At 34.0% G+C, this 15,078-nt stretch overlaps 1 protein-coding gene across 2 annotated transcripts in view; it reads right to left on the reverse strand.

Annotated features, from left to right (window-relative positions):
• The window catches only part of CSMD1 (CUB and Sushi multiple domains 1), a 1,058,834-nt gene that overhangs the window by 311,731 nt on the left and 732,025 nt on the right, over nucleotides 1-15,078 (reverse strand). For both annotated transcript variants that reach the window (XM_030269463.4, XM_030269462.4), the window contains exons 9-10: nucleotides 13,530-13,654; nucleotides 9,370-9,491 (exon numbers count right to left, since the gene is read on the reverse strand). In XM_030269463.4, the coding sequence (XP_030125323.4) occupies nucleotides 9,370-9,491; nucleotides 13,530-13,654 (247 nt within the window). The remainder of the gene's footprint in view (nucleotides 1-9,369; nucleotides 9,492-13,529; nucleotides 13,655-15,078) is intronic.

Raw genomic sequence — 15,078 nt, forward strand, 5'->3', positions numbered from 1 at the left:
AGCAAATTATGTTCCAGTGATAACTTATTTAAATTACTAAGCTCATCACTAGGTTAAAAATATTTCTTTTGTTGTAATGAGGAAAGTTACCACTGATGGGGATGAAAACCATGCAGTGAAATCTGTGTTCTTACTTGTCCTCTTAAAAGGAAAGGAATGATCATAATAACAGGTGCTTCCTTTTTCTGAAAGGCATGAGAATTTCAAAAGGCATGATGACCCCTATTGTGATTTTAATTTTTACGCAGTAAACTTCTAGTGATGCTTTAGACTCTATTTTTCCTTTTCTTAGCAAAACAATTGAAAGAAATTAAATGCCTTTCCAGGTTCTGGAAAAGAGACTTCTTCACCATGCTCCCTTCCTAAGGTAGGAACTTGTCCACTGGTTCCCTCCTATGTGCATCAATAGAATTACTGCACAGATCTGAACATGTCTTCTTCCTTTCATATAATAGAGGTGTTACTAGATAGTTCTAAGACATGATGAAAGGTGCAAAGAGAAGACCTTTGAGAGCATAAATGTGGGAACAGCTCCATGCAGATACATTAACACCTTAAACAATTTTAATAAAGAAGAGGATGCCCAACATCTCTAAAGATCAAATCACTATATTGTTTTGTGATTTAAACGCTGATTAAAGTCTGTGAACATGACCACCCAGAGACATATAAAACAAGCTGGGAGATATATGAGTTTTAGGCTACATGGTACAATTACAATTAATAAAAACCACCAAAAAATGTTCAAAAAAATAGACCTGGTTTATCCTTTAAATCAATAGAGTCCATTAAATGGAAAGTGAAAGAAAATATACTCCAATTACTAAATGAGAAATAATTCATCTACGATCTTTAACAAATTGAGATTTATTATTGGAATTGTTTTATCTCAACAAAGTCAGATTTTTTTTGAGATGATAATTTAATCAGATGTGAAATTTCATACAGCATTTTTGATTTCTCCATTACGTATAGTTTTTCAAAAAAGAAAACAGCAGCAAATTTTAAGAAATTTTGTGATGCAGAAATAAAAATGCGAGTGTTGAATAATGGGTGCTGCTGTGTTCCCAACAAACCTCTCTTGCTAAAAAGCAGGTTGGGTAAACATTTAGGCAACACAGTCAGATCCACACACAACACTCACCACAGCTGGCTCAGTCAGAGAGGCAAGGAAGGCTCTTTTTGCAAGGTTTTGTTCCAGTGAGGTTCATCACATGAGGCTGAAGGCAACCCAGCAAGAAAAGAGAGCTAGAAACCTGTACAGGCAGCTTAGGAAGTGGAAGGGGTGGGGGTGGAGCTAAGGGCAGGGCAGACAGGACTGGTCTCTGGGGGAAGGGGGGTGACCACCAGTGGTACGAAGTCAAAGACAGGAAAAGGGGAAACCGAGGGAAGTCCATGGGGGAGTCTGGCTTTTCCCCTAAGGAGAACTACTCTATGGTAGGTAGTCACGGCAGTTGCCAGGGCAGAGGACTTGCAAATTTACTGAGAGGAGAGAGTTTATGGGATGCTACACACAAAGGCTATTTCTTTTATTTTTTGGGGTTTTTTTGGTTGGTTTTTTTTTTTTTTATTATTATAATTCATCAATGTCTAGTGGGGAATGGCTGAGGGAGCAGGAGTTGTTTAGTCTGGATAAGATGAGGCTCAGAATGGACCTTATCACTCTCTACAACTGCTTAAAAGGAAGCTGTGGCCAGGTGCAAGTTGATCTCCCAGGTAACAAGCAACAGTACAAGAGGAAAAGGCCTCAAGTTGTGGCAGGTGAGATTTAGATTGAATATTAGGAAAAATTTCTTCACTGAAAGGGTGGTCAAGCATTTGACCAGGCTGCCCAGAGATAGGGCTCAATTAGCATTCCTGGAGGCATTTAAAGACATGTAGATGTGCTGCTTAGAGACACGGTTTAGGGGTGGTCTTGGCAGTGCTGGTTGAACAGTGGGACTCAGGGATCTCCAAGGTATTTTCCAATCTAAAAAATTCCACAATTCCTTGAATAATTAGACTTGCCAAATTGTATTTATGTAAAAAACCAGCAGTAAATACCAGTATACACTCAAGTGGAAACAGTATACATCTCCCTGAAATATATGCAACATTGGAAAAAAATGCCAGTAAGTGTTAGAATATTTTTGAACATATTTGGTTTTACTTATGAATTTACTGAAATTCTGAATATACTGAAATACTGAAAGGCATAGCAAATAGCACTACCTTTCACTTAACCAAATATCATAAATACAACAACCAGTTTTCTCTTCAAATAATAAGCAGGCAGAAAACAAGAAACATAATTAGTATAGAATCACATTAAGATTTCCTACTGGTACTTGCTAAATTTTTTTACATTTATTTTTATTTTTAAGAGTCTGATCAATAATCTCTTTCTTTTTTCCACAGAGAATTGGACTATATTCCTCCTGATCTATGTGAAGGCACAACTTCTGCAATATCACCAGTTTATTCTGACTCAGACCATATCTAATGTATAAAATCCACACAGGTTCATCACATTTAAAAATATGAAAAGGGAGATTCTGCTGCCCAATTATTCCACTCTGCTCTACACTGATGAGGCCTCACCTTGAATAATGTGTGCAGTTTCAGACACCACAATGCAAAAAAAGCAGCCTCGAGGAGACTGAGGGAAGACCTCACTGCAGTTACAACTTCCTTGTGAAGGAAAGAGGAGGGGCAGACCCTGATCTCTCCTCTGTGGTCACCAGTGACAGGACCCGAGGGAATGGCCTGAAACTGTGTCAGGGGAGGTTTATATCAGGAAACCTCAGGACTGGATATCAGGAAAAGGCTCTTCACCCAGAGAGTTAGTTGTTGGGCTCTGGAACAGGCTCTCCAAGGAAGCAGTCACAGCACTAAGCCTGACAGAGTTCAAGAAGCTCTTGGACAATGCTCTCAGGAACATGGTGTGACTCTTGGGATTGTCCTGTGCTGGGACAAGGGTTGGACTTGATGATCCTTATTGGTCCTTTCCAACTCAAGATATTCAATGATTCTATGATTCTGCAAAAATATCTATTTTCTCCTAGAAACAGGAAAATAAAATAGCAAGGCCTATAATCAAAAATTATACAGAGGAGCAAACTATTCATTTTGACGTATAAATCTCTTTAAAAAAAGTATATGCAATACATATTTATCTGGCAAAAATAAGTAAGTCCAAAAATCTTAGCAAGAATAGGAAGAAAACCTGCAGTGACATTATGTCTTTTGCTTTATTTGCATTTATGATATGAATGTACTGTCCTCTGGCTTTGTGAAATTGTTCTTCCTGTGACATTATGATTAAACACTGCTTCATAAACTCTGGCTTATACTGCTCAAATCCATCATGAAGGCAGTGACAGCACAGAAAACTGCAAGGTTCCCAGCCCTCTAGCCAACACTCTTGGTCTCTTACAGAAGAACACCTGAAATATGCTGCAAGCTCTTCACTTGTTACCTTTCCGCTGAGCCTGAAAGAGTGATAACAACTATTAAATAAATGAAGAGTAAAATGTTGAGATGATTACTGCATGAAAAAGGTCTGGCCAACCTGACAAGCACTGTCTAAGCCATTCTTCCCCTCAAGACAGAGATGATTTCAGTTATCAAACTCATCATTTTCCCTGCAAGTTCTATCTCATAACAATACTGGAAAATATAAGGAATGAGCAAAAGTCTTTAAACAGGTGACTTCCTGCTGAAAACAGGACATTAATGCAAAAAGAAATCTGCATAGAAGCAGACTAATGACTGAAGATGTGATAAAGCACTTATTATTTTGTAGTACAGTAGATTAGAATTAAGCATTTGTAGATCTGATGTGTAAAGCCTATTCTCACTTTTAACTTTATGGGTGATATTTTTAGAAACATATAGGGGCATGTTTTAAAAGGGTAGTTAAACTTTTGTTCTTCATACTGGTGCAAGGATTAACTATAAAACAAGTTATAAATCTTAAAAAAATGACTAACATATAGATATGTGGCTGACTGATATAGACCCTAAGGCTCATAAGCCCAAGGGGTTTCAGATATTACCTGCTAAGTTGAAAGCTATGTTTTAAAGATTGTGTGAAGAGCCGGTTACCTGTACTGTACTGTACCTGTACTGTAGAGCAATTCAATGTTAAAATATTCAATGCTCAAGCCAACTGAAGCTGAGAATAGGAAGGACTAGGTTCTTGGGTTTGGTGATGGTGGTGCTTCTTAATTATTTTTATAAATCCACCAAGTGCTGAATCACTGCTTTTTTTCTAACATACTTCAAGTCTATCCACATCTTTCTGGGGTCTATCTGACAAATCATCTTGCTAATCTGTGTTAATCCTTTCACAATATACAGTAGGTGTATTAATGCCTGCCTTGATTCTTGATGACATCACACTTTAGGACTGAAGTTTTTGTCTCTGTTTACTTTAAAGTAGTATCACATTTTTGGTGTCATTTTGTGTTTTATAAAAAGCTCCAATCAAAATTCTTAATTCGCATTTCAAAAATTTTAAAACATTACTTTATAAGATATTAGCACCTTCAAATATATATACATATGTATATATATTTTATTTTAACACTTATGAGTTTGTTGTCCACATGTCATGTTAAGCATTGAACATTCCAGCTTTTCTTTATTTAATGAAAGCCAGGAAAAAAATTTCATCCTCAATACCATTTGAGGAGTTTACTTTGAAGATAGAAAAACCCTAAGGAAGTAAAATCAATTTAGGCAGTGCACTTAAATTATTAAATTATGGAGGCACTCTTGCAGTTTGCTTTTCCCACACTATCGCTGATTCCCACACAAATCAGTCCTAGTGGGGCAAATTGCCACATGACACTTTGAAAATCTTGTTATTTTATCATAACTTACTATAAACCTTGTTATAGTTCAAGACTAAGTAAAAATTCCAATAAATAGAATTACATCTTCCCCCTTTAACACCTTCTTCCTGAAATCTTCAATTTGCACAACTTGCTAAAAATTTAGTCCTCCATTTATTACTTTCTCTATAATAGTTGCTAAAAATATGAGGCTCCTATTTAGTATTGCACCAAAGTGAGGTCCTTAAATGAAGTCCTAAAAAATTTATTATGTAAATACTTGCAGGTTTCTATTTATTGTGATACCAACACCAAATCTATAGTAGTGCTAAAGCAAAGTGAAAGTGATAGTAATAATTATCAGAAAATAGTAATTTTTAGAATAAGCTAATTTTTTCTCTTATATTTATATATACACACACAGTTTACTATGCAATCTGTGAATTTCTCAGATTTTCCTATTATTCACCTATAAGATATCAGCTGACATTTTCCCAAGCAATAATCTAGAAAATGTAGAAAATGTACCCAAATAATAATCTACTAATCTAAGAGAAAATAAAAGGTGAGAAACATACAGAAAGAACGCCAACACTCATGCTCCAAGGCAACACAAATGAATGTGGTTTGTGAGGTAACAAAGAACTATAGGAGCATAAAATATTCGGTAGCACTTGCCTCCTTGTGCAGTAAATGTGGGTTTATGGTCTCATTACCAACCCCATCAGGCTGCACAGCATCTGTACAAGATATTTTAAGCAGAATACTTGAAAAATGGAAAAAATGCACAGGGGAAAAAAACGGAATATAAGCAAAAAATTCAAGGACATTTTTCAGGTATGATATACTATCAATAGTTGCAGACACTCCAGGAAAAAGGGGAAAAATGTCTGCACACAAATCTTGGTATTTTTGATTTACAAAGATGACAATTTAATAGTGAATAAACCTAATAGTTCTTATCAAGGAACTTACAAATAATTTGTAGAACAAAAAAGGTAAGAAAAAAAAGTGGAGATTTAGTTTTAGGATTTTATTTACACAGTGCCAGAATGTTCTCATTTGATACACACTCTGTAAGGAGTACTTCAGAAAAAAACCCCCAAACCTGAATTAAATGATTATAGTAATGATAATAAAATAGTAATGGTTTTATGTTGCTCTATTTCTATATTTGTATTGTGCAAGTAAAACATTCCAATATTTATTTGCATGTGTATATATGTTCAGAAGTAATAACAAATACACTGATTTGAATACTATACTACGTGGAAAGAAAGTGTCTTTTATTTAGGTATATTTAATGTATATTCAGCTGTGGCTCAGGAAGACTAATTGATTCTCTGTTTAATTAAGTTGTCTGAATCCCTTTTACTATGAAGAAATTGAGTGTAGATATGTTTTTTGTCTGTGTGGAATAATGTCACAACACCAACAGGTACATTCTTATGCTGAATAATAGTTTTTATTAATTACATTAAGAAACTATGAATAAAAATTTATTGCTTTATTCTGGTTAAAATTAAAAGTTAATGTTTCAGCTGACCATTCTTTTATCAGTTTTTAATCTCTATTTAAATTATAAAAAACATTAGGATTCTATATTTGAACACTGTATACAAATCTTCTGCTTTCTGAAAGTACATAAAGTGAAAGGAAATAAAAGATTAAAGCTAAACCAGAATACATTGATGGAGATCAAAACAGCAAAAAAGAAGAAACTGAGGCAGACCAACATGAAAGGACAAATCACAGGGGAGGAAGGAAATGGTGGAAATTGGAAGTGCATGAGCAGCTAATAAAATTCTCTAGGAAAAAAGCTGGAGGCAACAACCTAACACACAGCAACAAGTGAAGTATGTATATGGCAGTGGATGGATAATAAATGCCAATAATGAAAGTGAATTTGTACATGGTTTTTACAGTTTTGTTTTCCCACTTTTTAACCTTGAATGACTATCTCTGGTAATTGGGAAATAAAAAGGCGCTTATGTGTTAAACAGTTTTGAGGGGAAGAGGGTGTATTTTTTGAGTAGGAAATTGTTTTAGCTATGCAATAAAAAAAAATCAAAGAGGAATGGTCTGGTTTTGTTTTGCAAGATATCAACCAAAATAACGATGAAGTTTTCCAATATACAGTCTGGAAAAGTTTATCTATGATAAAGACAAATACTTTTGCTGCATTAAGTATTCAACTAAAGAGTCACAAGAATAGATTTATATAATTCTGACCCAAGCAGATACAGAAGAAACATATCACAGTGAGAATATTACATTTTGCTTTCTTTTGAAAGAATCCCCCATCTGGTATTAGAACATGAGGAAACAGATGCATTAAACTTTAAAAATAGCATACCTTTTTGTATTTAAATCATTGTGATCACTTCAAAGATTTTGATTTTTGGTTTGTTGTTTTTTTCTTTACTGTTTTTTTGGACACTGAAACTTTGTTTGCCTTGAGCATTGCATTACCATCTAATACATTCCAACTTCTTGCCTGAATTATGGACTTGTTCTAAAATCAAAGACAATATCACAGCAAACATACTGCTAAGTCCCCTTTTCCAGCTTTTCCATTCTTTCATGCATATGGTTCTATAGTTTCCTTCCAGAAGTTTTACTGGTTATTTTTTCCCCTAAATTGTCATTTCCAACTCAATATGTCATACTTAGATCCACATGAGGCTCATAAAATTCACACCCTACAGCTAAATCTCAGTGGTGTGAATCTAGCTGATATCCTGAAAGCAAATATGAGATACTGAAGACAGATAAGGCTCAGTAGTTAGTCTCCTTTGCTCAAAAACAAAATGGAAGGAAGGTCAGAGGGAAGGTAAGTAATAAGAAATAATAACTGTCAGCCTGTATGTGGTGCTCAGCATTCCCTGTCAGAGTATAGTTACACTGATGATTCTGTAGATGTTAAACTTCCTTTTATGTATGACAGTATGATCTGATCAGCCATTTGGACAGACAGAGCCTTGTCTATAATGAAACTTTGAAGAAACAAAATGTGCCCACTCTAATATTAAGCCTCCTAATTGGACAAAACACAAGTTTTTAATTCATTGCATAGTATTAAATATGCATAAGCTACTTATATGGAAGACAAGTGTCACTAACAGATTATGTCTGAGCTACCACAAACTTTTGAAACAATCCATGAATCAGCAAGATAATCTCACTCAACCCTCCTGAATATTATCATATGCTACCTAGTAAAACTGCTCTTTTAGAGCATATTGCAAGAATTAATTATCTTAAAATAAATTATCTCATAATCAACCATAACAGTATGTGAATTCCCTAGCTGTGAACTGGGGAAAGATTTCCTGAATAAAAAAATTGTTTTGAAGTTCCCCAGCTATGTGCTTTGAAAGGCAATAAGTCAGCAATACCATTTTATACCAGCATATTTTTATACCAACATATAGAGGCATAATCCAACTTTATATAAATATCTGAGAGCTCAGACTCATAAAACTGTATGTGAAGTCTCCCATCTCACTATAATTAATTGAAATGTCTTCATTTGTGTCAATTGTAGTGAATAACTTTTACTTTTTATAGAAGATGGAAATTGCTAGGCTCAAACAAATACTTAATATATATGTGCTTTGTATAGTGCAGAAAGCACATCCTTCAATAAAAAACCTTGTAACTGGGATATAGTCTTTATTTACCAGATCATTAAACTTAGCAATATTGCAGCCCATAGCACATCTACTATATCACAATCAGCAATCAGTTAGGAAAATATGACTGATTTTTCCTTAACTTCTTTTAAGAAGTCACGAATACCGTCTTCCAAAAAAGCTGCACAGGAAATATATGTTTTGTAATTATGAAAGTACATATAGATATATAGATTATACATTCCCTGCCATATAGCAATTCATTTAGTCAGAAGTACAAGATAAGTAAAGTGCTTCTTAAACCTCTCTTTTTTTTTTTTTTTTTTTTTTTTCTTACAGGTAAGGCGTCACCATCCTTTAATGATTTTGCATAAAAACAGTAAAAATATTCTATTATGACCACTATCTTATGCATAATTAGATGAATAATTCATAGTTATATATTAGGAATCATTACTGGAAAACAGTGGATTGAAAAGAAATTTTGTAGGTAGTAAAATAACTAACAACAGCTGTCCAAATACTTATGTGTAATGTCCAGTTTTTTGCCAAGAAATCTTATGGTGAGATTCAACAGTGATTAAGTATCAAGGTGCAACATGAAAAATTCACTATTAAATCATTTAAAAATGTGGAATTTTGATTGCCATTTTCTATACTTAATTTAAAAAATGTGTTTAAAACTTGAAAATTTTAAGTTAGACCTATTTAGACCTATTACTCTGAGTGGACATTTTCATACATTCTGCTTTTCTCCCCTCTAGTGCTCAGTGTATTTTTCTAACAACTCTACCCTGGTGTTTAAATGAACATACAGACTTGCATGTGCTCATGCATTTGTGCAAATATATATGAAATATTTTTTAAGACAAATCCAAAACTCTACAGTTTCACTTGAGACAAGAGAAAAAGCATACCTTTTCTGGATCAGTTGTTGTAATGACCCACACGCAGTGTGCATTGTCTTCATATTGAACTGGATAATTTGGAGAGGTGATAATGCCACTTGGTCCACGTAAATTAGAACCACATGTTCTAGCTAAAATGATAATCAACAAACTTGCTTTAGACTGGATGCTCTGTTAAAAATAAATATTATAAAATCACCACAGCATTAGCAACAACTTGCCATGAAAGTGTTACTATGCTGATATATTTCATAACAATCTACCCTTAAAGATATTTCAGCCAGACAAAAAAAAATCCTGAAAATTTACCTACAGAGGAAGAAATGAGCACTTTTCAATTAATCTGCCCAACATTTGCAATACTTTATTCTTACTTAATGTAGATTAAATACTCAAAATTATCATATCAATATTCTGTTTGGAGAGAGATTTACCCTTTCCAAATGGATGGAAGGAGCCTTCTACCCAATAATGTAAGAAGGACCAGTATGTGCGGTCCTTCATGATTTCCCCATGACTTGGAGAAAGAAACTCATGTATCACAATATTTATGCAACTGTATGTCCTTAACCTAAACATGATCTTCTGTGGTGTCTTAGCTCTTTACACCATAGGAAATATAATTAGAAATTAAAAAAAAAGTTTCAAAGCAGTATGTAGTCTGACTTTTGTAAAGCAGATTCAGTTGTAAAACCATCACAACTTCTCTGCCACACTCAGCAAATCCAGATAGCATTTTAAAAATATATTACTTAACATATTCAGTTATCTTCTAAAGAGAATTAAGGATCAATTTTGCAAGAATATTCAAGTTTCTCAAAATATTTAAGTATCTAGAAGCATTTAAAAATATTTAGACATATAATTTCCAGTGACACAGATTTACAAAACAGAATATTTCAAAATGGCACTGTCATGTTTATCGTACTACAGTACTTTGTCAACATGCTAAACAGAGAGTCTAGATCATAACATTTCTAAGTACTTAGATATGAATCTCAGAATCTATCCATATATATTCCACTACCTTCTGATGTAATTTAGTCCCTTCAGTTACTTAAGTTCCAGTACAGGCAAGAGGAATGACTAGATTCTTCAAAAACTTGGTAATTATTTTTCTGAATATTGAAATAAAACACCTAAAATATTTCTGGTACTTTGGAAAATTTTAGTTTTTATCTCTCTCTGTGGCTGCCTCCATTCTAAAGTACGAAATATGAGTGTTTCTTTACTTCACATACTGCTGGGAAGAAGCCTAATCTTCTCCATGAATAGAAGTGTGATTGGTACAAATAGGAAAAAAGGTACTAGATGAAAATAACTATCAGATTTTCTATCCTTCCAACACAATATACTACCAGCACTTGGTCCTTTGTTATGATGTTAGAGACTAGACTTTGAGAACTCGTAATAATTCTACGACAAGATTAATCAACTGGGACTTAGTTTTCTGTGGAAATGTCTATGTATGTATGCAGGGAGACTGGAACTAGATGATCTTTAAGTTCTCTTCCAACGCTAATAATTCTATAATTCCATGTTTATGCCAAAACTGTCTTAATAGCTACACACCAATTTAACTTAAGTCTCAGATACATCACATGGAAATCTTCTATTACAATCCCAGTAGAAGTCTAAAAAAAGACCCCTCATCTACATAGGAAATTCTACAAAAGCATCATTTAACAGTTATTGAAAAGGTGTCTGTACTTAACATGGAAAAAGAAAGACATAGAATCACTTATGTTAGAAAAGAGGTCTAGGTTCACTGAGTATAAGGCTTAACCTACCACTGTCCAGTCCATCACTAAACCATGTCCCTAAGTGTCACAAAAAACTAATCATATTTATGCCACACTGTGTTGCCTACTAACAATACAGAAGGCTTGGCATGTTGCTGCTATCTTAAGCAATCTATATTCTTTTAATTGAGGGAATAACAAGGACATATTCATAGGCTCTGAAATATGGATCATTTTCTTTCTAGTAACTTATAGAAATACTATACCTGCAGGACCATAACCATCACAAAAACTTTTTTTCAGTTCCTCCTGCCTAAGGTCTGCTACAGCAGAAACTGATCCAGACGTGCAACTTTGTAGCAATAAAAAAACAGGTCCCTCCTCTAGCTGTCCACAAAGAATAAAGGCTAAGAAACGTGTCCCTTGAAGAGAGATTTTTTAAGTCAAGCGGTTACTCTTTTACCTTTCTCCCATTCAGACTTCTAAGATAAGGTTAGAAGAATAGGGAGGGGAAAGAGGTTAAGCCAAGCAAGAGGCACAACTGAAGCTGAGCCCAGAGGTCTGTTTAGGAAATTGAGTGATTGCAAAAGATTGCATAAAAATGTTAGATAGCCTTGTATACTGCCTACAGAAAACAGGAACTGATTGCTGTAAGGTTTCTGTGTGGAACTCAAGGAAAATGAATTTACATTAATTTACATTCGCACCAAGCAGTTTCCAAGGGCAGCGTCTGGGCCCTCCCACCACTCCCTGCCTGTGACCCAGGTGTGGTGGTGGGGTGGGCCTGGAGCTGCTAGCATGGGCAGAGCCCAGTGGTGCTGGGGACCCGGGGACCCCAGCCACTGTTGTGCTCTTTAAAGTAATGCCAGGAACTTGCCAAAAGCAAGATGGTTCCTGTGACTTTTCATCAGGTTCATAAGTTTTGAGCTTTGTTAATCACCATTTTGGGATAAATGCAAATATCAGCTTTGTCAGTAAGACTTGTGCTCTTGAAGTCATTAAGCTCACAGTAGTCACGTGCGCTTTATCAGCTTTTACACTTTAAGTTGATGATAATTTAGAAAATGTGATAAGCACGTCTCTGCACTGTGTATTTTACTATTTTTAATTGGTGCTTATATGAACACTGTGAATCCTATAGCATCTTGGAGATCAGTAAAGGAATTGAGAAAAATACAGACTGCAAATAAAACCTTCCTCTTTCACTCCTCACAATTCCCAAATAGGCACGCCATGATACTGATCAAGAATTATACACCATTGAGAAGTAAAGAACACATGTGTTTATATCAGTTGAATAAATCAAATCTGGTAGCAGAAAAAAAATTGGAATTACAAAATAACTAGGTAATTAAAACTTTTTAGAGAAGTATATAAGTTTTATATAAATGAGACTATGCTTTAGCTCATTCTTGAACAAAAAAAAAAAGTTTAAGTTCAGGTGTTACAAATCCTCCTGTGTTTCTTAAACCAGTATCATTTTCTGCCCTGGAAATTGGTTTTCTGGTGTAAGATTTTGTGTGTACAAGAAGTATCATTTTGATCTATCTCAAAAAGACAATAAAAGTATCTCTAACCGTTTGTATTACTTCATTTTTCTTTTACAATTAATAGTGGTGGTTTGCCCAGTTTATCCTGACTAGATTGTCTGGTTCTAGGGGAATATAATGGAATCACATTTGAAGAGTCAAGGCTCTCATTGACATGTACAATCTAAATGTGCAATCCCAAATAATTTTTCTATTGAGATAATAAGTTCTGTACATAGAGATCCATTCTTTATTTTTTCCTATACACCTCAGTTCTGATGCACTTTGGCAGCATTTATATATTTTTTCTGTGTTTTTGTCACTGACAGGAGATTGCAAACATACAAAACATACAAAATAACAAAAAGCCACTTCCTTTATGTTCCTGCATAAAAGTGAGGCAGGCAGGAATTTAAAGCAGGGGGGTCTAGATGTGAAAACATTTAGAAATAAGTTAGAAGGTCAGGTTTTATTTAAATTTGACCAAAACAGATGAACAGAAAGGAATTTACTGAAAAATCAGGATTAGGTAAATATCTGGGACTGATAGGAACATAGTATGATTGTGAGAATCTCATATTTGGGAATTAATTTAGAAAAAATTAACATAAACCTAACTAATTAGTTCTACTTAAGGTAAGTTTATCATGACAAAAGGAAGATTAAGTGAAATTAAAACGATTTAAAGGAAATTTGCTCCCTAAATTGATACTCTTTCTACAAATTTGATTGCATGCTTCAAGCAACATAAAAATCTTTGTACATTTATAATTATGTATACACATATGCATGAGACATTGTTCCCTGTTTTAGTTTGCGTAGTTTTGAATTTGATTGCAGCAGAGACTATAAATTACCCTTCCAAACTTAACGAAAAATTACAAAGAATAGCAGTTACCTCTGCAAATTGGCCTGTGGTCACTCCAGGCAGCCAGTGTATCTGTCACTCTCTGACAAGTAATACTCTTAGAACCTTGCAGCACATAACTGTCTTCACAGGAAAACTGTACACTTGCACCCACCCTAGGAGAAAAAGGGCAGAAGGAAGGAAGGAATTAAATATATTTTAATATCAACATCCTCAAATAAATTGCCAAGTTGCAATATTTCAAGATCCAAATAAATAAATTAAGGTGCAAAATTCTACACTATCAATATTGTATTTATAAAAAACAACCTATACTCTAGGGAAAACGTCTATTTTTCAGTTTGCCCACCTTTTAAGTAATACAAAACAATTGTGACACTAAGTTTGTTCTTTTACAGTATGAGTTCAATGAATATGCAGATATATATTTTATCTAAGAAAATATATAAACACAATTCTTTCAGGCAACAGAACTTAATTAATAATTTCAACATTGCTGTATTCACTCAAGTGAGAGAATAAGCAATTAGATATGGAAATTTGTCAACACATATAGCCAGAAAATATTTCTTTCAATCAATGGCAGAAACTCATTAAATATTCCTGACTTTTTTGAAATTTCCTCTAAAACATTACATTAAAGGATAAATTTTTTAGGACTGAAATTTTACTATTACATTTGTAACACTGAAATGTATCCCTCTGGAATTATTTATGCTGTCCAATTTTTATGAAGATTTTAAAAAACTGTGTACACTTATGGTCTATATTACAGAGAGTTTTCTTAAACAGTATTACATATCTGGCTCCATTTATTATTTGTGACATTCTTTGTTTCCCATCATAATTAACTGGTTCTGTCTGTTTTCTTGCACTTTTAAACTTGTATTTGATAGTCCCACGTCATTAACTAAGGGAACTCAATAAAGCAGATTTCTCAGTTTAGTCTCTGTAAGTTATTGAGTCCTAAACACCAGAGGATTGCTATATGGCACTCAGGAGGCTCAATGCTTAAAACTGTGCTGTGAAGAATTGCATATATTGTCATTCACTATCACTATTCACTATCAGCTCATTCCCACCCTTCATGGACAAGTATTTTCTTAGCTTCTCAGAGAATCTCACAAACACTAACTATATTTTTTATTGATGTTATTATGTGCTTCTATACTTCTTTTCATTCTTTCAGGAAATTTTAATAGGATTTCTTAAAGCCCTCAGAAAAAGAGACCAAGCATTTTCTAAATAAATACCTCAAATTAATAAAATTTAGTTAATTTTATTGGTAAAGAAAGTATTACTCATAAATCTGTCATTTTAATGCCATAAACTCATATTTTTAATGCATTTTTCTTCTATTTTCTAGAATTAGGATCTCTGTATTTCTTTTTCTTGGGAAAAAACCCAAGCGGTTACCTAGCAGTGATAAACGCAAATTGAGAACCAAAGAAAGTATTTAAAAATCATGTTGAATAAAGATCATCCCACAAGTGTAATGATGCTTGAAGCAACATAAAAACCAACATTTCCCTTAAGTTTGCTACTATCAAGGCACATAATAAGAATTACAAAACTGTGC

This window comes from Taeniopygia guttata, chromosome 3 (genome assembly GCF_048771995.1).
Source record: "Taeniopygia guttata chromosome 3, bTaeGut7.mat, whole genome shotgun sequence".
NCBI lineage: Eukaryota > Metazoa > Chordata > Aves > Passeriformes > Estrildidae > Taeniopygia > Taeniopygia guttata.